The 22,749-nt window shown below is 47.6% G+C and overlaps 2 protein-coding genes across 2 annotated transcripts; both read right to left on the minus strand.

Annotated features, from left to right (window-relative positions):
• Positions 1 to 2: 2 nt before the first annotated feature.
• On the minus strand, positions 3 to 2,330 carry GNG13 (G protein subunit gamma 13). The gene is made up of 3 exons (XM_036392865.2): positions 2,251 to 2,330; positions 1,408 to 1,530; positions 3 to 502 (listed from the first exon to the last, which is right to left on the minus strand). The coding sequence occupies exons 2-3, from the start codon at positions 1,503 to 1,505 to the stop codon at positions 397 to 399; spliced, it is 204 nt and encodes a 67-aa protein (XP_036248758.1). The 5' UTR covers positions 1,506 to 1,530; positions 2,251 to 2,330; the 3' UTR covers positions 3 to 396.
• A 4,689-nt stretch (positions 2,331 to 7,019) lies between these two features.
• Positions 7,020 to 21,155, minus strand: LOC118692637 (uncharacterized). Its single transcript, XM_054516592.1, has 19 exons — positions 20,893 to 21,155; positions 20,392 to 20,521; positions 20,165 to 20,258; positions 19,123 to 19,273; positions 18,070 to 18,232; positions 17,251 to 17,376; positions 16,158 to 16,226; positions 15,215 to 15,337; positions 14,768 to 14,923; positions 14,104 to 14,157; positions 13,339 to 13,556; positions 11,596 to 11,672; positions 11,342 to 11,452; positions 10,395 to 10,481; positions 9,531 to 9,638; positions 9,215 to 9,336; positions 8,841 to 8,963; positions 7,792 to 7,834; positions 7,020 to 7,662 (listed from the first exon to the last, which is right to left on the minus strand). Exons 1-19 carry the CDS (start codon positions 21,065 to 21,067, stop codon positions 7,585 to 7,587), a joined length of 2,208 nt encoding a protein of 735 aa, XP_054372567.1. The 5' UTR covers positions 21,068 to 21,155; the 3' UTR covers positions 7,020 to 7,584.
• Between the last annotated feature and the right edge of the window lie 1,594 nt (positions 21,156 to 22,749).

The raw sequence follows: 22,749 nt of genomic DNA on the forward strand, positions 1-22,749 counted from the left end.
AATCAATGCTGAAGTATTGCTCTGTTTATTTCAGACATAAACTCGAGGGGCCAGGTTCTGCCTGGTTTGCTGTGAAGCAATATCCTACAGTGTACAAAAGTATCTAAAATCACTAAAAATGGGGGGTTTTATAAAAAGCTTCTTTACAGGTTGCAAAACTCTGCCTGTTTGGGGTGGCAGAAGTGTGAGATGAAGCTGCAGCACACCCCTGGAGCAGCTTTTGCTGCTCCTCCCCCCAGGCTGCCCATCCTGGGGGGTTCCCCGTGTCCCCCCATTTCTAAAACCCCTTCTACAGCTACGAGAGCAGAAAGGAGCAGAGGGCAGGGCTTTGTTCAGGGTCTGGGGCTGGAACTGGAGCTCAGGGGTCCAAGCCCGTCCTGCAGGGGGGACAGAGCCTCAGAGGATGATGCATTTGCCTTTCTCCACCCAGGGGTTGTTCTTCATCAGCTCTGGGTTCAGGAAGGGATCCTCGGGAATCCCGTCCTCGATCCACTTCACAAACCTGCAGAGAGGGGAGGGAGGGTGGGCACAGCCCAAGGGGGGCCCTGGGGGATCCTGGGGCTGTCCCCAACTCTGTGACAGCAGGCAGGGAACAGAGCCAGCCGTGATTGAAAGGATTTTGAGCTCTGCAAAGCTCTGGGAAGGGGGGATCTGCACCCTGGGTGCAGATTCTACTGTATCATATCATAGAGTAGAATATGTATATTCTAAATATATATTTTTTATATAATATAAATATAATATATAATAGTATATAATATATAATACATATAATAATACATAATAATATTTTATAGTATATAATAGTATATAATAGTATATATAATACATAATATACTATATATAATATATATAATCTAAATATATATATATTCTATATATATTTATATATATATCTCTATATATATATCTATATTTAATTTCAAAAATACATATATAAAAGTGAATCATGGAATAGTTTGGGTTGGTAGGAACCTTAAAGACCATCCAGGGCCACGATTTTGTATATAATAAAAAAATAAATCATATATATATACAAAAACAAGAGACTGCATATGTATACATATATATATATATATATATATGCATACCAAATGATATATAAAATCAAATCTATATTTTAATTTTAATCAAATTGCAGTGGAAAATAAAATTCATATTACATGTATGTGTTTATGTAGATAGGATACAATTTCTAGCTCAGATTTATTATTTTTTGGGCATTATGGACAACATAGAATGTATAGAATATAGGGAAGGGAAGGGAAGGGAAGGGAAGGGAAGGGAAGGGAAGGGAAGGGAAAGGAAAGGAAAGGAAAGGAAAGGAAAGGAAAGGAAAGGAAAGGAAAGGAAAGGAAAGGAAAGGAAAGGAAAGGAAAGGAAAGGAAAGGAAAGGTCCCCACTCACTCAGGTATGGTCTTGGAGGACATCTCCCTCTTGTAGGCCAGCTGGTACTTGAGGCTTTCCACCTCTTTTTTCCATTGTGGGAGATCCCACTCGTCCATCGCGCTCTCCGAGGGCTCCGTTGGGCTGGGAATGGGGATTTTGGTGCCTTGTCCTGCCCTGACCCCTCAGTTGCACCCCAAAGGCTCCCCCAGGATGGGGACAGGCTCTGGGGGAGGTTTCCAAGCCCACAGACGAGCAGCCAAGGGCTCCGGGAGCTTTTGGGGCTGTTTTGGTTGAGGCAAAGGCTGCCCAGCGCTCCTCTCATGCAAAACGCGGGGACTGAGGCAGATTTGACTGGAATTTGGGTGGGGAGCAGCACAGAGCAGCCCGAGGCTCCTCGGGAAGGGGCTGTTTGTCCTTGTCCTGCCCGACCACGGCTCTGGAGGGACCAGGACGGATTTGGGGCCGCCTCAAGAGCGCCGGAAAGGGCTCAGGGGGGCGGCCAGCACAGATTTGGGGAGCAAAGCAAACCCCTCTGCACCCCCCACCCCACTGTCCCCCAACAGCGACCCCGTGGGAGGATGGGCGTGATGGGGAAACTGAGGCACAGCAGCAGAGGGGGCTCAAGCAGTGCCCGCAGTGGGGTGGCCCCCGTGCCACCCCAAAACCCGGCGGCACAAGGGGACGTTTCCCTGTCCCCAAGCCCATGAACCCCGGGAGAACGGGCAGGGAAGGGTGAGACCCTGCCCTCCATGCCAGCCCCGCTCCATCCCAGCCTGGCATCCCCGGAGCTGCAGCCGGGAGCGGGATCGGCCCCGTCCCCGCCCCGGGAGCGGCCCCGACCCCGCACATCCCCGCTCGCACCTGGTTCGGGGACTCCGGCAGCAGAGAAACGGGGCCGCAGCTGCAGCCCTGGCCGCGCTCCTCCCGCAGCCTCCCCGGCTCCCGGCGGTCCCGAACGCTCGGGATGATCTGAGAATGCTCGGCTGGTGCCGAGGGATCGCGGCTGAATCCTCCCCCCGCCGCTCCCCGGGGATTTGGCTCCGCTGGAGCGCCCGGGATGGAGGCACCTCCTGCTATTCCGGCTCTGGAATTGGGGTTATCCCGGCTGCTCCCCCGGCCTGAGGGGCACAGGGAGAGGGGAGCGGTGGGGGACATCCCCAGGGAGGCCCTGGATCCCTGCTGGGATCCCTGCCCCAATCCCTTCCCGCATCTCTGCTCGGATCCCTGACCTGATCTTTGCCCAAATCCCTTCCCGCATCTCTGCCTTCATCCCTGCCTTCATCCCTGCCTTCATCCTTTCCTTCATCCTTTCCTTCATCCCTTCCTGCATCCCTTCATCCCTTCCCTCATCCCTGCTCTGGTCTTTGCCTGAACCCTTCCCTGATCCCTTCCTGCATCCCTGTCCCAATCCCTGCCTTCGTCCCTTTCTCATCCTTTCCTTCCCTCCTCATCCTTTTTTTCATCCCTTCCCCAATTCCTTCCTTCATCCCTTCCCTCCTCCCTTTCCCGGTTTTCCCGCTCTGCTCCCCGCTGGATTTTGTGGCTTTTCCCCCTTCCCGAAGCCGGAGGAGATGGAGAGGCTGGGAATAACTAAAAAAAGTGGAAAATAAAAGGGATGGAACACCTGGCAGGTGAAGGAGCAGCGTCATCAATAATTGAATTAATCGGAATTAATCAGAATTATTGATGAGGGGTTTGCAGGGAAAGACAAAAGCCCCGGAACAGCTGGAGCTGATTAAAGCCAAAATAATCCATGGAAAACCAGAGGTGGGACCCCCCTGCCTTTGTTAAGGCATTAAAAATAAACCTGGGGTAAAAGTTGGTGCTTAAAAAAAACAAACAAGGTTTGAACACAGCAAAGCCCACCCAAATCCTGGCCCAGGGCTCCTCCTTCCCCGGGGGAATAAATACAGAATATTTATATAAATAAAAACAATAGAATTATGGATTTAATATCGGGATAATACTAAACATGGATTTAAATTTGGAGTTAATATTGGATTTTGTGTCTCTGCATCACACCTGGGCTGGGCTGGTCCTACCCCAATAACTGGGGCTGGAGCCATTCCCCATTCCTGAGGGAGAGAATTCCCTGGGGGAGAGAGGAGGTGAAGGTGAAATAGAAATATAAAGTAATAAAAAAATAAAATATTATAATATATATTTAAGATTATCTATAAGATCATATATCTCTAAATATGATAGAATACATATGATACATATATGATAGAATAAATAATAATATAAATATATAATATAATATTGTAGAATATATATATATATATATATATATATATATATATATATATATATATATATATATATATATATTTAATTTTTAAAATATATATATAAAAGAGAATCATGAAATGGTTTGGGTTGGTAGGAACCTTAAAGACCATCCAGGCCCATGATTTTATATATAATAAAAAAATAAATAATATCTAATATATATATATATATATATTATATATATATATACACACACACAAAGACAAGAGAGTGTGTGTATATATATATTTTTTTTTAACACATACCAAATTATATATAAAATCAAATCTATATTTGAATTTTTTATCAAATTGCAGTGGAAAATAAATTCATATTACACATATGTGTTTATGTAAACAGGATACAATTTTTAGATCAGATTTATTATTTTTTATGCATTATAGATAATATTTAATGTAAAGAATACCTATATATGCATACATACACGTGCATGTTTACATTTATGTATATATAAATATAATTACATGTACACAAAATAGATATAAATATTAAAAAATATAAAAATAAATATACATAATAAATAAATATACAAAATAGAAAATAGGAAAATATAAGAAATAAATATAGGAATATAAATACTATAGACAAATACTTATATAAATTCTATAAATATAATTAGCATGTTATATAAATAGTTCTAGAAAAGTAAAAATAATAAAAATAATAATATAAAATGAAAACTAAAATAAAAATGTAAAATATAAAAATAAAAATATAAAATATAAAATATAAAATATAAAAATAAAAATTTAAAAATATGAAAATAAAAATATAAAGGCTTCCTGAAAGAGACATCTTATAGGACATACATAGGAAATCAAGATATAAAATATTTAAAAACTATTAAAAAATGATGTGTTTTCTCTGTCCTTCTGAAGTGCCAGAAGCAGGATCGTGCCCTGGGCTCCCATCTCTTCCCTTCAGGGAGCTGCTCCAGGCAGAAGCAGGCTGTGATTCCATGGATTTGGGGTCCATTCCGTGCTCCAGGCAGGAGCAGGCTGGGATTCCATGGATTTTGGGGTGCATCCCGTGCTCCAGGCAGGAGCAGGCTGTGAATCCATGGATTTTGGGGTGCATCCCATGCTCCAGGCAGAAGCAGGCTGTGAATCCATGGATTTGGGGTGCACCCCATGCTCCAGGCAGGAGCAGGCTGGGATTCCATGGATTTTGGGGTGCATCCCGTGCTCCAGGCAGAAGCAGGCTGTGAATCCATGGATTTTGGGGCGCAGACTCCCCTGGTTTTTGCAGACGAAGCTCCCCAGGCTCTGCACTATTATCGAGCAGAGCCATCTGTTGAGACACCATTTCCCCAGGCCTGGGATTAAAACTGGGATTTTGGGCTGGGAGAGCAGCTGGAAATGTCCCTGTGATCCCAGGGGAGCTGGGCAGGGACTCAACCCCGACCCTCAGAGCTGATTTAGGGGCAGGAACAGGGACCCCCGACCCTCAGAGCTGATTTAGGGCCAAGGACAGGGACCCCGACCCTCAGAGCTGATTTAGGGGCAGGAACAGGGACCCCGACCCTCAGAGCTGATTTAGGGCCAAGGACAGCGACCCCGACCCTCAGAGCTGATTTAGGGGCAGGAACAGGGAAAAGGGGCTGGGGCAGGGAATGGAGCAGCAGGAGGGGCTGAGGGAGCTGGGAAGGGGCTCAGCCTGGAGAAAAGGGGGAGCAGGGGAAGTTTTAGCTCTGCAGAACTCCTGACAGGAGGGGACAGCCAGGGGGTGACAAGGGACACGAGAGGGAACAGCCTCAGGGTGGGAAATTCCTTCCAAGATGCCCAAATCCAACCTTGAATGGATCCCCACTGACTCCTGTCCCCAGCCCTCCTGGGGATGTCCCTGCCCAGGCAGCCCCTTCCAGCTCTTCCATGAAGGAATTTTCCCAAATATCCAACTCAGAGGAGTTCCCTCTCCTCCTGTCCCTGTTCACCATTTTCCAGGTGAAATTCATGATGTTCCAGGTGAAATTCCCACCTTTCCACGTGAAATTCGTGATTTTCCAGGTGAAATTCCCACCTTTCCATGTGAAATTCGTGATGTTCCAGGTGAAATTCCCACCTTTCCCTGTGAAATGTCATTTTTGGTGCTGTCCCTTCCTTGCAGCTCTGCTCCCTCCTGCTGTGGCTGCTGCAGCTTTGGGATGAGGCAGCTCCAGGGCCCCATTTCCTGCTCCAAAGCCACTTTTCCATTTTTAATGAGCTCTGTTCCTCCCCATTTGACCTGGAGCAGAGCTCAGCCCTCCTCCAGGCCCAGAGGGACGTGCAGAGCTCCAGAAAAGGTTTTTTTTTTCTCATCCATAAAAGATTAAATCATTACCTAAAGGATCCATAGGGCTGCTCCAAGGCAGTAAAGTTGAGCAGGGATCAATAATGGAGAAGGGTTTACTTACAGGAAAGAAGCATTTCCCAGATTTCCTGTGCCAAGGGGGAGAAATCCAGGCTGGAAGGGGACACAAAGCCCCTGCACTAAATCTGCTCCCAGTCCCTCTTTGGGGTCCTGGGATGGGGGGATCTGGAGGAGACTCAGCCTGGCCCAGGCAAACCCCAAGGGAAAAATTCAAACCCCTCCAAAAAAACCCCAAAATATTCAAAGGAAAACCTCAACTCCACAAAAAAAAACCCTGAACCCCCAAAAATCCCTCAACTTCCTAACAAACCCCTAAATGCCCCCAAAACCCTCTCAACTCAGAAAAACCCCCCAAAACCCTCTCAACATCCTAAAAAAACCCAACCTCCCAAAATCCTTCAACTTCATAAAAAAAACCATAAACCCTCACCAAAACCCTCAGCTCCCTAAAAAAAACCAACCTCCCAAAAAATCCAAAAACCCAATCTCCAACAAAATAAACCCAAAGCAAAAAACCCAAGAGGCAAAAAAACCCCTCAAATCCAAAAAACCCCCCCCCAAAAAACAGGACCAAAACACCCAATAAAAAACCCCCAATTAAAAAAACCCCAAAGAAACCAAAGCCAAAAATAAAACCCCAAGCACAAAACAAAACACAACCCCAAAAACCCCACCCCAAACCAAGAAAACAACCAAAAAAAACCACCCAAAATGTCAATGTTGCAATGGAACTTAGAGAGTTTTAATGATCAAGGTGTTAGATTTCCATCCAGGTGCATTTTTGGTGAGAACTTTGGGATAACAAGAGCTGCAGAAGCCCCCAAACCCCTGTGGGAATGTGCAAAGTGCCCCTGGGCACATCTTGGGGCTCATTTTCCTGCCTGCCCAAGCACAGAGGGATCCCAAAGGGGCAGAGGCTCCAGAGTTCTTCTTCCAGGTCAGAGTGAATTCCAAATTCCCATCAGCTTTAGGATTTGGGAAATGCCACCTGCACCAATCTAAACTTTATTTTCAGCAGAAAAGAAAAGCCCAGCCTGCAAGCTGGATTATTTCCAAATCAAACCAAAGCTCTCCACTGCCCCACACTGGGGCTGTTTGAGGAAAATAAAGCTCAGTTTTATCTTCCAGCCTCTTGGTTTAGAATGAAACCCAAAATCAGAGCTGTGCAAACAGCACTTGACCCCAAACTGCTGCAGAGGGAGTTCTCAGCTCCCTGGTTTCCTGCTGGAAGCTTTTCCCTCTCAGCAGTTGCCTCTTGCAAGGTTTGTGTCCCAAAAAGAGGAAAAATTCTTTGCTGCTTCGTGCTCCATCCAGAAGCTTTTGTCAGCTTCTGAAAACAACTCCAACCTTCTGCCTCTTCCAACAACTCCTGAAAATGTGGAACTGCAACAAACTCCCAAAATGTGGCTCTGGTCCCACTCCAGAGCCAGGGAGTTCAGTTTTCAGCTGGCTCTTCCTGGAGGTGACAACCAAAGCAAACCCAAGGAACTCTCCAGGAAGAGACTGGATAGATGAAAAACCAACTGGAAAACATTCCTGAGGATTTGGTCCCAATTAAAGCTTCTCAAAAGCACTGACGAACTTGGAAACTTCCTGGTGAACTGTGGTGCCAAAGGGGAGCTGCCCCAAGCCCTGGCAAGAGACAGAACACTTAATTCCCTTCAGGAATGGGGTTTTTTTGATATAAAAACCATTTCAATATTTGATTGGTGAGGGGTATCAGGGTTTGCTGATAAATCCTACAAACACTGGGATACTCACAGACTCGTGGAAAAAGGTGCAGAGCTGCTTGGCCCAGGGACATCTGAAACACAGAGAAATTCCCACTCATTCCCTCCCAGCTGGCCACAGCTGCAGCCACCCCTGGCTTTGCATGGCTCAAAAATCTACAAAAATCCAACAGGTCACAGCTGCAAGCCAAGGTGATTCCAGATTTACAGGAGAATGATTGGGGGGAACCCCAGGGTTTGCAGGTGGCTCTGGGGGAGTTCCCAGGGGGACAATGCCAGGATTTATTTCAGGTGGCCCTGGGCAGTCCCAATGGGACAATCCCAGGATTTCTTGCAGGTGGCCCTGGGCAGTCCCAATGGGACAATGCCAGGATTTATTTCAGGGGGCTCTGCAGGAGTTCCCAGGGGGACAATGCCAGGATTTACTGCAGGTGGCCCTGGGCAGTCCCAATGGGACAATCCCAGAATTTCAGGTGGCCCTGGGGCCAATCCAGTCCCAGTGGGACAGTCCCAGGATTTATTTCAGGGGGCTCTGGGGTAGTTCCCAATGGGACAATTCCAGGATTTATTTCAGTCCCAATGGGACAATCCCAGGACTTCTTGCAGGTGGCTCTGGGCAGTCCCAAAGGGACAATGCCAGGATTTCAGGTGGCCCTGGGGCCAATCCAGTCCCAGTGGGACAATCCCAGGATTTATTGCAGGTGGCTCTGGGCAGTCCCAATGGGACAATCCCAGGATTTATTTCAGGGGGCCCTGGGTTATTCCCCACTCTCAGAATGAGACAATGCCAGGATTTATTTCAGGTGGCCCTGGGCAGTCCCAACGGGACAATCCCAGGAGTTCTTGCAGGTGGCCCTGGGTTATTCCCCACTCTCAGAATGGGACAATGCCAGGATTGATTTCAGGGGGCTCTGGGGCCAATCCAGTCCCAGTGGGACAATCCCAGATTGATTTCAGGTGGCCCTGGGCAGTCCCAATGGGACAATGCCAGGATTTCTTGCAGGTGGCCCTGGGTATTCCCCACTCTCAGAATGGGACAATGCCAGGAGTGATGTCAGGGGCCCTGGGGCAGTCACTCACAGGTGCAGGTTCTCTATGACCACGTTGAGGCTGAAGAGCCCCACAGACTGCATCCTCTTGTGTCTGCAGGTCAGGAACAGGCACAGGAACTCCCCCACGTACTGGGGGCCAAGGTTCTGCCACCTGGACAACAAAACCACAGGGCTTGAGGCACTGGGAGGAGCCAATTCCCACAGAGCCAAGGCAGGAGATGCTGCCAGCACTGCTGGAAGCCAAGGGGGCTCTCCCAGGGCCAAGGGAAGGAGGAGCCCCCTCTGTCCCTGCTCCCCAGAGCCATGGTGGAGGACCTTCACCCCAGCTGTGCATTCCCCAGATCCACAGCCCCATTCTCCCTGTGCTGCACTGCCAGGGCAGGCAGAGCAGGGCTCACTCACACTCTCAGCATGGTCCCCTCCTCCCGACTCAGGTCCCTCAGGAGCAGGTTGGCAGTGCCACACAGGATGTGCTCCTCACAGCAAAGCTGGTCCAGCAGCAGCCTCAGAGCCCAGAAGTTTTTCTAAGAAGAGACAAAATATGATTTAACCCCAGTGCCAATCATTCCTGGAAATAAATAAAAAAAAAAAAAAGAATAAAAATCGAAGTCAAATTAAACGTGGCTAAAACTTGCAGGATGGTGTTTTCATCATCACAGAGATTTTAAACATTATTTGTTTCCATCTCTTAGAACAGGAATCAGTTTGTAGGACTCACCCCAAAAGCCAGGACTACCTCTAAGAAGGAAGTCAAGTGGGGAAGGTCACAACAAAGCATCTGCTGCACTGCTTGCACTGCCAGGATGAGAGAAGCCTCGTGGTGCAGCTACACAAGAGACAGCAACAAGGGAGGAAATGCATTCAACAGCTGCTTTCCCTTCATTTATCCACTCAAACCAGCACTGAGTTATTCCAGGTCAGCCAGAGAGCTTGGAGGGCACACAAGAAATCCACAAGAACCTTATCAAGAGTTAAACACAGGGGAATGGAAGAGGGATTTTATTACTGGTGCTCTCCAAGTGCTCATATAAAAGAGGAAACTCACCCAGGAGCAGAAATAGGGAATTAAAGGGAAAAATCCAGCTCAGGAGTCACATCTTTGGGGAATAAACTGAAATTTCCTCAAAAAAAGTCAAAAAAGAGTAAGGCAGCTCCTCAGGAGACTGCATTGAATATGGAATGTTATTCCTGCTGTCTTCAAACAAGTCCCACATACCTGAGACCCTTAATTGAAAAGAAATTTAGAACTTCTGGGCAATTCTGAGTTTTGGGAAGCCCCAGTGTCCTGTTTGAGCCAAACCCTGAGAGAAGTTAGGACACAATCAATTATTCCTGGCCCTCCTGCTTTATAAATCCATCAGTTTGGACAGGGATAAAGATTTCTCCTGGTCTGAGGATGTGCAGAGCAGAAGAGACCCTCAGTTCTCTACCTCCATATCTGCTCCAGAGTTTAGACTGTGCTAATCTTTTAATCTTATCACACCCCCCAAAAAAAAATCTTTCAGGCCCCTCTTAGAAGCTTTTCTTAATAACCCAACATTTTTCACTGCTGGGGATAAATCCCTTTGTTGTCATCACTCACCTGACCAGAGAAAACAGCAGATGGTAGAGAGACATTAACTCCAGACTTGAGATCCTCCAGGAAGTTGCCACTGGCTGCCAGCACATTCTGCAAGGGGACAGTGAGGGACAGGGATGGCAGATCCTCCCCAGACAAACCCCAAACCATGCCAGAAATGGGGGTTTCATGTGCATTTCAGTGACTTCCTCAGCATTTCTGCAGAGGATGGTGCCTGTTCCACATCACCCTCAAGGGGAATTGAGGCTCTGCAGCACCAACCAAACCCTATCGTCAAAAACTCTTCATTTTTGTAGGGCTGAGATGGAAAAATCACCTCATGCCAAGGACACCTTCCACTGTCCCAGGTGGCCTTGGGCACTGCCAGGGACCCAGGGACAGCCACAGCTTAGAGCCACTTGTAGTCACTGTCATCTACTGCTTCACCAAAAGCCTCCAGCATCTGCCAGGCTTGTCTAGATGGTCTCAGACAGGAGTAAAAATGGCATTACTGGTCTGCATTTAGGCACCCCAAACCATGCCAGAAATGGGGGTTTCATGTGCTTTTCAGTGACTTCCTCAGCATTTCTGCAGAGGATGGTGCCTGCCCACCCTCCCAGCCAGGAATTCCTTCCCCATCTCCCATCTGGCTCTGCCCTTTGGCAGTGGGAAGCCATTCCCCCTGTCCAGGTCCTTTCTGATCTGATCCATCTCACCACGGACAGACCCAGAAGCAGTGGCAGGCCTGAGCTGGGAGCAGAATGAACCCATTTCCAGCTGCCTTTAACATTCCTGAACCCCCACATGCTGCACAGCCACCCTGGCACAGGATGAGGCACTGGAAGTTTACTGTGGCATCTGGGAGAAGGAGCCAATTCCCACATCCAGTGGAATCCTGTCCATCCCCAAGGCAGGAGGTTGGAATCCCATCCAACCCCAAGGCAGGAGGTTCTCCCAGCACTGTTTGGTACCTCTTGGAAGCTAAGGGGGGGCTCTCCCAGGGGTAAGGGGAGCAGGTGCCCCCTCTTTTCCAACAAATCGCTGCTCCCCAAAATCATGATGAAGGAACTCCAACATTTGGCCTAAAAAACAACAGAACATTTGTGTTACAAAGTGGAGTTTGGGCAGAGGGGTGAATTATTCAGAGGACAGAGAGGTCAGAGTAAATCCTTGCTCTCTCAAGGAGTGGGAGCAGGAGGGAAGAGGGGATTTTGGCCACACTCACATTCCTGTAGAGTGCCTCGCTGCTGTAGAGCAGTTTGAGTGCCTGCTTAATTAGCACAGTGTTCCTCAGGGGAGAGCCTGCAGGGATGGAAATGAAAATTATCAAAGCCAGACCCCACACAGCCCAAGTCACTGCACAGCAGGAACTCAACCTGGATGTTCACTTGGTTCCAGGTTTGTTTCTGCACAGCCAGGAGGTGTTTACAGCTGCTCTACGCTGGTTTGTGGTGGAATGAATAAACATCAGCTACAAACCACAGCTCTGGAAAGCTGCAAAGTCTGGGCACCATCCAGACTGAGCCAGGTGATCCCAGAGAAGTGTTTGTTATGGACATCACACCACACTGAGGGAGCTCACACTTCCAAGAATTCTGCCAGTAGGGAACAACTCCCAAATAAATCTTCTGCGGCAGAAGACACCCTGAGAGGTGACAGAACCCAGGACAGATGATGGCAATTATCAGAGCTCATGGTTCTGATGATGAAACATCTCCCATCAGGAGGTTTTCTCCTCAAGGTCATGGCTGAGACATAAAGCCAAGTCCCCCACTGACAGTGGCAGTGCTGGGAGGGAAGGAACGAAGGGCTTTGGATTTTCTCTGAATAGTTTCTCTTGCTTTGCTTTCAGCAGAAAATGAACTGACAAAATCAGTGTTTTAAGTGAAGTGAATAAATTCATGCCCCAATACAAAGTCAGCCTTCCTGCCTGCTGTTTTCATGGTTTGGGTTGGAAAGAACCTCAAAGCCCATCCAGCCTCAACCCAACACCTCCCACTGTCCCAGGGTGCTCCAAGCCCTGTCCAGGGACACCTCCAGGGATCCAGGGCCTCCCCACCCTCACCCAATCCCCAGCTGGGCTCAGGGTGTCCCTCCTCTGACTGCCAGTGAGGAGCTGGAATGAAGTTCCCAGGGAGGGAGGAAAGGAAGGAAAGGAAGGAAAGGAAGGAAAGGAAGGAAAGGAAGGAAAGGAAGGAAAGGAAGGAAAGGAAGGAAAGGAAGGAAAGGAAGGAAAGGAAGGAAAGGAAGGAAAGGAAGGAAAGGAAGGAAAGGAAGGAAAGGAAGGAAAGGAAGGAAAGGAAGGAAAGGAAGGAAAGGAAGGAAAGGAAGGAAAGGAAGGAAAGGAAGGAAAGGAAGGAAAGGAAGGAAAGGAAGGAAAGGAAGGAAAGGAAGGAAAGGAAGGAAAGGAAGGAAAGGAAGGAAAGGAAGGAAAGGAAGGAAAGGAAGGAAAGGAAGGAAAGGAAGGAAAGGAAGGAAAGGAAGGAAAGGAAGGAAAGGAAGGAAAGGAAGGAAAGGAAGGAAAGGAAGGAAAGGAAGGAAAGGAAGGAAAGGAAGGAAAGGAAGGAAAGGAAGGAAAGGAAGGAAAGGAAGGAAAGGAAGGAAAGGAAGGAAAGGAAGGAAAGGAAGGAAAGGAAGGAAAGGAAGGAAAGGAAGGAAAGGAAGGAAAGGAAGGAAAGGAAGGAAAGGAAGGAAAGGAAGGAAAGGAAGGAAAGGAAGGAAAGGAAGGAAAGGAAGGAAAGGAAGGAAAGGAAGGAAAGGAAGGAAAGGAAGGAAAGGAAGGAAAGGAAGGAAAGGAAGGAAAGGAAGGAAAGGAAGGAAAGGAAGGAAAGGAAGGAAAGGAAGGAAAGGAAGGAAAGGAAGGAAAGGAAGGAAAGGAAGGAAAGGAAGGAAAGGAAGGAAAGGAAGGAAAGGAAGGAAAGGAAGGAAAGGAAGGAAAGGAAGGCAGGAAGGATGAAGTGCCACTTGCCAGCTGTAACCCAGGGCCCTGTCTCCAGCATGTCATTCCCAGAGGGAACACAGCCTGTCCTGAAGATCTTGAGGTAGACCTTGAACTGGCAGGGGGTGATCCTGCAGGCAGAGCAGCAGGCCAGGCTGTTCACAGGGAACAGCAGGGAGTGGGCAGCATCCAGGAAATTCCCAGTTTTGCACAGGTAGAAGGGGATCAGATCCCGAAGGTCCCGGAGCCTGGGAAGAGAAAATGAAGGTTTAGGGTTCATTAGGATGGGGTTTCTGTAGGATTTGTGGAGAGAGCTGGTTGGGCTTGACCATTACAGAGGGGAGGGAATAGAGAGGGGGGAAGAAGGGAGGAAAAAGCAGGGAAGGAAATGGAAAAAGAAGGGAAAAGGGGGAAAAGAATGAAACAGGGGGGAAAGAGAGAGAGAAAAAGGAAAGGGGGGAAAAAGAGAGGAGAAAGAAAAGGGGGGAAAAAGAGAGGAGAAAGAAAAGGGGGGAAAAAGAGAGGAGAAAGAAAAGGGGGGAAAAAGAGAGGAGAAAGAAAAGGGGGGAAAAAGAGAGGAGAAAGAAAAGGGGGGAAAACAGGGAAAAAGGAAAGGGAGGAAAAAGAGAGGGAAAAGGGTGAGGAAGAGAGGGGAAAAGGAAAGGGAGGAAAAAGGAAAAGGGGAAAAGGGAAGGGAATAGGGGAATAGCAGAAAAGTGAGGGGAATAGGGGAAAAGAGAGGGAAAAGGGATAGGGGAAAAGAGAGAGGAAAAGGAAAAGGGAAAAGCCATTTACCTTTGGTTTTCATTGCATTTCACAGCTCTCAGGTACCGAACAACCTCCTTGTACCTGGGGAGAAGAAGAGAAGGTGAGAAGGAAGGGAAGGAAGTGCAGAACTGTGCACAGGGCAAACAATGAAAGAAGCAAAGCAGGACAGCTTCCCACACAGGAGACATTGCACAGCAGGACAGAAACACAGCTGGAAAGAAATTCCTAGAGGTTATTCTCAGATTATCTCAGCTCTGGCAAAATAAAACCAGAGGTTGCCTTGCAGCTGAATTCTTTAAGTGGACTGGATTCTTTGCAATATTGGATTTTCTGGAGCACAGCCCTCTGAAGACCCAGAACAGACTCTTCTGGCTGCCTTCCACTTGTCAGCCTCTGATGAAGAGGAATGGCTTGAAACATCAACATGTAAAACCTGCAGAGTTATGGAGACACAGAAATGAGCCACTCCAGCAATCTTTATTTGGTCCTGAGGCGTTCAAAGGGTTTTGAGTGACTTCAAAAAGCTCCTGGCCTTGTTGAGAGGAAAAAAAAAATTAAAAGAAAGAGTTTGTTTTGTGTTTCCCCATACCAAAGTACAGTTTTGTGTTTCCCCATACCAAAGTACAGAGGTTTGGAGCAGTCAAAATGTAAGAATTGAGTTCACCAAGTGGAAAAGCCAAAGCAGTCTCACTTCTTTTTCTCCAGCAGTTTCTCCACTCGAGCCTCCACAACAGGGAGTGCTTCCCACAGATAGGTTTTCCTTCCTTTCTGTCTCCTCTGCCCAGTGATGTTCTGGCCTTTTAAAACTGTGGTCAGCAGCACGTGGTCCCAGGGCAAAACATTCAAGCTGGAAGGATAAAAACAAAGCAATTTTAACTGTGTTTTGTTGTACACCACTAGTTAGCTCCTTTAAGGATTGTGAAATTTGATTAATAAAACATTTTGGGGTTTAGAGCTCAGTTCTGGAGGAAAGGAAATAAAACTTTAGGGAGAACAGCTCAGTCATGGCATCAAACAACAAACAGGGAAAGCAGCAAATACTGAAATATTCTTCTAAAATGCTCCCACTTTTATTATAAGGGAAAGAACATTCCACGGGCAACTGGATTCAAACACACTCAGAGGCCCCAGAACTCACCTGTTGGAGAAGGCATAGCAGTGGCAGGGAAGGGAGATGGACTGGAAAAACTCCACAAACTTGTCATACAGAATTTTTGGGAAGTCACACAACACCAGCATCCTCTGAAGTCGGGTTACGATCCTGTGATTTGAAAAGAAAAATAATTTAAAAAGGGTATTTTAAATGAGGTGAGTTACTAACAAGTTATTTTTTAATCACATGGGAAACTGCACAAATTTGGGGTTTTTTTTGTTTGGTTCTGTATGTGAATTTCTGCTTTAAGTTTTGTAGTGAATAATGAAATTATTATTGCGCTGTTATTTTTAAAACCAAGGTTCTGTGGAGTTTAAGCTTTAAAACAAAGATCTCCAAGGACTGTGTACAGCACACACTTCAAACTGTGCTGGGCTTGAGCTCCTGCACCTTCCCTGCTACTGCAACCATTTCTGTATTACTTGATAAGTGGAGATAAAAAAGAAGAGTTTACTCTTTAAAATTTTGGCAGAGAGGTAAAGACAAACTCTTTGCCTTTTTTGTTCCAAGCAAGAAATTAAAAAAATCAAGAATAGCAATTTAAAATGAGAACTGCTGAAGGATTTGGGTTGTACTTGTCAGTAGTTCCAGAGAAGGTGAGAATATAGAACTGGGTTGGAAAGAATTGAACTCCTCACTCATCAGCCTTCTCTGGCAGGTGAATCTGGGGGGAAAGGTGAAGGATAGAGCTAAAATGGGAAGTGAATTAAGCCAAGGGAGCTGGGTGTCCTCATTCTCCAGCCTCTGGGGGAGCTTTTCCATGCTCCATCCCAGGGGATCCTGCCAGGCTGCTGCTGTGCCCTCTCCTTGGTGTAACAACCACAACCTGCCCTGGCCTCCCACGTGCCTCTGAACAGGGGATTTGTCACCTGCAACACATTTTAAAGCCAAGGGGAAAGTCTGCAGCCAGCAAGGAAACCAATCTTACCTCTGGAACAGAAATGGGACAGCAATCCTTAGGGAAGCAGTGTGGCTAAGGTTCTGACAGCTCCTAAGGCTGGAAAAAACCAACACTGGTTAATGCCTGCCTCCCCTTCCTGCCTCTTCCCCTTCTTTGTACTCAACTGTTGAGGAAAACACTTTCTAAGGAAAAATCTTGGAAGCTGGCATGCTGAAAAAACATTCCTGCAAAGACTGAAACAACTGCTAAAGTGCAAAACACAGTGAAAAATTCCCAGGTAACAAATGCAGCCTGCTCCTTGCAAATCTGGATCTCTCCTCAGCAGAACTGCAGGGGAGCTGCTCTTTCAAACCAATCCAGACATCATTTCCTTCTCTTTTACCAAAACCCCTGAATTTAAACCCCAGAATGTTCAGGTTTCACAAAGTCAAGCTCCCTGTGCTGTTGGAAAGTGTTTTGCTGAGTTGCTATGTGCAACTTCGAAGTGCTAAGTTAGGTTAAGTGCTGTTCAAGTGCTATTTCCCCTTAAATCGTTATGGTTAAGTTTTAAGCTAAGCCTAAGTTAGGTGTAAGTGCTGTTACTTTGTTGAATTGCTATGCTTAAGGTATAATTTAAAGTACTGTTAAGCGGGAGTGCTGTTAAGCTTTTAAGGCCGAGCTCCTTTTTGTGTTTGCTGCTCCCTTTGTCCCACACTGCCCTCGGTGGTTCTCGCTTCGTTTCCTTCTCTGAATGCCTGGATTATGTTCGGTTTTGTTGTTGCTTGTTTGCCTTTGTTGTGCCTAAGCTCTCCTGTAAGCACTGGAGCAAACCTTGCCAACCAACTTCGTTGTTTAATATTAAATCTGGCTTTCCCTTGGCAGGGATTTCTGACAGAGATCTCAAACTCTCATTCCTGCTGAACCTTTCCCTCTCACATCCAAGCTCTTCTTTTTCCCCAAATCCCTCCTGCTCCAAATCCCACTTCTCCCTCAATGTGTTCATCTTCCTCTTGCTGTGCTGCAGCCCGGGCTGGGATTTTTACACTTTCCTGATAAACAAACCCCCAGGATTCTCTCACCAATTCCCCTCCCCTGGAGGAAACAAGGAAGATCCCCCACTCTCTGTGGGCCAGGTACTTACAGAGCAGGGTCTTTGTGCAGGGCAATCTGTTTAGCTGCTCCCAGCAGCATGACAGCAGCAGCTTTGGGGCTTTCTTGGTCTGCCTGATTTAAAAATCTTGTTACCAGCTCGAAAACATCAGAATACCTGAGAAAGTCAAGTGGCCTGTAAGATCAAGGGTCTGCAACAACGGATTTCCTAAACAAGTGGTAATTGTGGCCATCCCACAGCTTGAGAGCAATCAAGAGCCTGGCCTTGCCTTCAGAGATCTCCAGCACGCTGAGGAGGTGCTGGCACAACCAGTATTTTGGAATTCTGAAGGTTTGTTATACCAGTGAAAAGATGAAACTCATTCTAAGAAATAAATTAGTAAAAAAAAACCAACCTAGAATAGTTTGGATTGGAAGGATACCTTAAATTCCAACCCCAGCACCTCCCACTGCCCCAGGCTGCTCCAAACCCTGTTCCACCCGGCCTTGGGCACTGCCAGGGATCCAGGGGCAGCCCCAGCTGCTCTGGGAAGCTGTGCCAGGGCCTGCCCACCCTCCCAGAGAAGGATTCCTTCCCAATATCCCACCTAAAGCCACCCCAAAGCCCAGGCCTCAGGTTCCCACTTTCCCAGGTTATAATAATCAGAGATGCTCAGGTGTCCTGCCCAGCACAGGAGATTTAAAGACACATTGAAGAGGGATTTTAAACTACAGCCAAATGCAATTTATCTTGCTGACCATATAAGTTCTCTCCACTCTTATTTTTGCTGTCTCAGGTGCCACAATTTTGATTATAACTCATTAAATAAATCAAAGCTGCCCTGACAAACTCAAATCTGTTGTCACTTACTTGTACACCACCTCCATATTCCGTGAGCTGCAGACCCTGCACTGCCCTGGGGGCAGCTTTGGCTGGCAGCAGCATTCATATCCTGGGGGACAGATCCTTTCTCCTATCAGGTATTTGTTATAGGCTACAGAAAGATCCCTGATGAATTTTTCTAGGAGATCCCCTAAGAGACAAGACAAAAAAAAAATTACATAAAGATTTTTCCATGGTTTTTTTCAAAATCAAAAGACAAAGTTCCCCATGTGAAATTATTCAGGAAAATTGTTTGCATCCAGTTTTATCAGTCAGGAAAGTTTGCTGCTGAAAGAGGGGAAATTTAGGTGGGATATTGGGAAGGAGCAGTTCCCTGGGAGGGTGGGGAGGCCCTGGCACAGGGTGCTCAGAGAAGCTGCCCAAGGCCCCGCTGGATGGGGCTTGGAGCACCCTGGGATAGTGGGAGCTGTCCCTGCCCAAGGAATGGGGTTGGAATGAGATCATCTTCCAGCTCCATTGCACCCCAAACCATTCTGTGATTCTCCCAGATGGAGAAAAGCAGGAATCTGCACCTGCAAACCCTGGTCCAAGCATGGAAAAAGAAAACAGGAGCAACAATTTACTCCTTAAAAACTCCCCAAGGATTGGAGTGGAGCAGCCAAGCTGTTCCCCAGGGCAGGTCCTGAGCAGCCCCAGGTGTTTGGGGACAGGGCCTGAGCAGCCCCAGGTGTTTGGGGACAGAGCAGCCAGGACAGGGCCTGAGCAGCCCAAGGTGTTTGGGGACAGGGCCTGAGCAGCCCCAGGTGTTTGGGGACAGGGCCTGAGCAGCCCCAGGGCCCTGGGGACAGAGCAGCCAGGACAGGACCTGAGCAGCCCCAGGTGTTTGGGGACAGAGCAGCCAGGACAGGGCCTGAGCAGCCCCAGGGCCCTGGGGACAGAGCAGCCAGGACAGGGCCTGAGCAGCCCCAGGTGTTTGGGGACAGAGCAGCCAGGACAGGGCCTGAGCAGCCCCAGGTGTTTCCCTGGGGACAGAGCAGCCAGGACAGGGCCTGAGCAGGGCCCTGGGGACACAGCACCCACCCCCACGCCGCAGCTCTGTGTCCAGCTCCAGCAGCTCCAGGTTGAAGGTGGCCAGGATTCCAGCCAGGGCAAAGTTCCTCTGTGCCTTCCAGAAGTTGCTCTTGTTGTGGGCATTGCAGTGGCACAGGGAAGGGACTGTCCAGAGCTGGCACTGTGTCAGAAAATACAAAACAGGGAGAGGTTGCTGGGTTTTTGTGTTTTCCCCTCAGCACTGAGTGAGGGGTTACAATTCCTTTTATCCTCCTTGAACCTGAGTAAATATTCTGACAGGCAACAATTTGATATCATGGCAATAATTTCAAAAAAGCCCCTTATTGATTACCTGTCATTGCTGAGCCCTTCACAGAGAACCTCAGGGCTGGCACCCTCCCCACTGCAAACTGAGCCCTGTCTTTGCATGCTCACCCCAACTTTGCCCACAGCTCAAAGTCTTCTGAAATTCACAAAAGGCACAAGCAAATAAAGCACCCCCACACAATTCCCTCCACTCCTAACTCCAGTGGGGACAGTCTAGAAAGCTGGCATTTCTCTAATTCATTAAAAAATGTCTGATTTAGTAATCTGATTTTGTGAAATGCACTGTGTGCCCACAGCAAACAGGACATACAAATAAATGTATGTTTACCCCAACAGAACCACACTTTTAGTAGTTATGAGGAGCTGTTAATCAAATTTCCTGTATTATTCTCTTAGAGCCCTTAACTCTTTCCTGGGAGTGCAGAATTACTGACTCCTAATCTATCCTATTTCTTTGCCAGCTTTGATACAGATACCTTGTTACTGTGCACTGCTTTATGCAACCTGCTTTGTTCCATCCTGTGTAATAAATAACTGCTTAAAGCCCTTTCTCTGCTCCCTCCTGTCTACTCAATAAATAACTCATCTGATATTAGACCTGACCTTAAGAACTCGTGAGCCAGAGTGATTTAGGCACAGTCACCTGAGCAGAGCTGCTGCCAAAAACCTGAGCCTAAGGCAGGGCTTGGCTAAAGCTCTGTTTGATGCACAGCTTTGTCTCCTGCAGGCTGTGCCCTGCCCTTACCTCAGCAGCCAGTTTGTCACAGATGTAGCAGTAGCACTGGTCACAAATATCTGCATTTTTCCCAAGGGGGAAGCAAGTGTCACTCTCTCTCCTCCTGCAAGGTTGAAAACCAGAAGGTTCATTAGGAAAATCACATCCTCACCCAGCTGTGCTGCTGCCTGCAGCTGTTAACAAAGGGAAATGTGGGGAATGGGAGCCCAAGGGGCACCGCCCAGCCCTGGACATACTCAAAGGGCTGCGTGGTGCAGTCGTGCCTGGCGTGAGGCATCACATTGGCTTGCTTGCAGTAGGTGACCACTAAATCCCCCTCCTCATCCACCAGCTCCTCTGATTTCTTCTCTTCCAGGGGAGACTTCTCTGCAGGAAAGAGAGCAGGAGGTGTAAATCAGTGTTAGAAATTACTGAGATTTACTTTTTGAGCACTTTCCAGCACATCTTTTTGGGATCTGACAGAATGGCACAGAAAACTTCCATGAACTATCAAGCCAAATCAAAAAGGACCCAGCTGAAAAGGCCCAGTCTGAGCCCAGTTTGAAGTATTTCAAAACTACACAGCAGCATCCTTTGAAGTAGTGCCATCAAAGATATCCCTACAAACTGGGGATTTCCTCCTGGTTTTATTCCCTTGTGCAGCACAAGGACAGATTTCAAGCGTAACACAGAATTAATTCAGTTTATTCCCTAAATCTTTCAGGGAATTCCAGCAGCAGCAAGGGAACAGCTCTTACCCTGTGGCTCTACAAACAGGACTGAACTGCCTTGGGTGCTCTCCCCTTCATCTTCATCATCATCATCACTGATCAGGATTACATTGTCCTCCTCCTCCTTTTCTGATGGCCACACGGCCACCAACTTCCAAATTGGAACCACCTGGCAGTCACCAGGGTAACACTGGCCATCCATTTGTACTTTTAAGGTGTTTTCTTGAACAAGGGAAGAAAAAGACTCCTCTGAGACCCAAATTCTTCTTCTCTGCTGGGTAAACTACACTAGAGACAGAGATGTTTCATCCTCAGTGCACTCAGCACCTCAGAACCCACTGGAGCTTCCATCCAGAGCCCAAGGAACCCTGAAAATAAGAAGAAAAACAAAGAAAAAACTTTAAAATATGAGATGAGCTGTTCTTCTAGTGGGTTTGGTGGGAATGGCTGTGGAATGAGGAGAAGGGAAGGAGTTCCCACTGACAGGGAAAGGTTAGAGGGGATTTTGGGACAAATCCTTTCCTGGGAGGGTGGGGAGGCCCTGGCAAAGGTTCCCAGAGAAGGTGTGGTTGTTCCTGGATCCCAAGGAGTGTCCAAAGCCAGGCTGGATGTGCCTTGGAGCACCCTGATCGAGTGGAAGGTGTCCCTGGCCACGGCAAGTGGTGGGATTGGATTGTTGGAAATGATGCAACATTAAATGTGGGACCAATGAATGAGAATTGCTTCGGGTTTTGTGTGTATAAATCTGCCAGCTGTCTAGTAAAGAACCACCTGCATATGGAACATGTCCCGTGGCACATCCTGGCCAGAATAAAGTAAGTCCTCACTCTATCACTATGGAGTGCCAGGAGGGTTTTTTATCTTTACTCTTCCCAAATTTTGCTGTTAAAGTTCCTTCCATCCCAAACCGTTCCAGAATTCCACTGCAACAACTCCTGTTAACAGCAACTCATATGTCCCTTAACCCAACCACACCACAAACACCCAGAACAGCAACAAAACCACTTCTCCCTCTCCCCTTCCCAAACTCAATCATCCCACATTTCACCCCTGTCCCAAACTCAAACATCTCCCACCTCAACTCATTCCCAAACTCCAACATTCCCCTTTCCAAACTCCAACATTCTCCATCTCACCCAATTCCCAAACTCCAACATCCTCCATCTAACCCCATTCCCAAACTCCAGCATCCTCCATTTCACCCCATTCCCAAACTCCAGCATTCCCCTTTCCAAACTCCAACATCCTCCATCTCACCCCATTCCCAAACTCCAACATGCTCCATTTCACCCCATTCCCAAACTCCAACATTCCCCTTTCCAAACTCCAACATCCTCCATCTCACTCCATTCTCAAACTCCAACATCCCCCATCTCACCCCATTCCCAAACTCCAACATCCCCCTCTCCAAACTCCAACATTCTCCATCTCACCCCATTCCCAAACTCCAACATCTCCCATCTCACCCCCTTCCCAAACTCCAACATCCCCCATCTCATCCCTCCCCACAACAAGTGGTGGTGTTACAGCACCTGGGAGGGAAAATCTCAGCACTGATTCCGAGGAAATTTTTCACTAATAAGAATCAGTTAAAGAAAATCTAGGAAGGATTTAAACCGAAGCAGAACCTGCCCATGGCAGGGGCTTGAAACTGAATGGTCTTTAAAGTCCTTTCCTTTAATTTCCCACTCCCTTCCCCTCCCTCCGGCACCCCCAACGCCTCACACGCCGCTCGCCCCCCAACCCCAAACCGCCTCCTCCCAACGCACCCCCCGACCAACCTCCCCCAGAGCAGCTCGGGTGCCCGCTCAGCCCTTCCAGCCGTGCCGTCCTGCCCGGGATTCCCGGAGAATTCCTGGCGTTTTCCCGGAGTTTTCCCGGAGT

This window comes from Molothrus ater, chromosome 16 (assembly GCF_012460135.2).
Source record: "Molothrus ater isolate BHLD 08-10-18 breed brown headed cowbird chromosome 16, BPBGC_Mater_1.1, whole genome shotgun sequence".
NCBI lineage: Eukaryota > Metazoa > Chordata > Aves > Passeriformes > Icteridae > Molothrus > Molothrus ater.

Excerpts from the sequence above, each read along its gene's own strand:
- GNG13 (XM_036392865.2), bottom strand. The coding sequence starts at position 1,505 with ATGGACGAGTGGGATCTCCCACAATGGAAAAAAGAGGTGGAAAGCCTC. Across the intron at positions 503-1,407 it reads TCCTCCAAGACCATACCTGA|GTTTGTGAAGTGGATCGAGG; the intron begins GTGAGTGGGGAC and ends CCCTCTCTGCAG.
- LOC118692637 (XM_054516592.1), bottom strand. The coding sequence starts at position 21,067 with ATGGATGGCCAGTGTTACCCTGGTGACTGCCAGGTGGTTCCAATTTGG. Across the intron at positions 8,964-9,214 it reads GAGGGGACCATGCTGAGAGT|GTGGCAGAACCTTGGCCCCC; the intron begins GTGAGTGAGCCC and ends TTTGTTGTCCAG. Across the intron at positions 7,663-7,791 it reads GCACCTTTTTCCACGAGTCT|GGCTTGGGGCAGCTCCCCTT; the intron begins GTGAGTATCCCA and ends GTCTCTTGCCAG.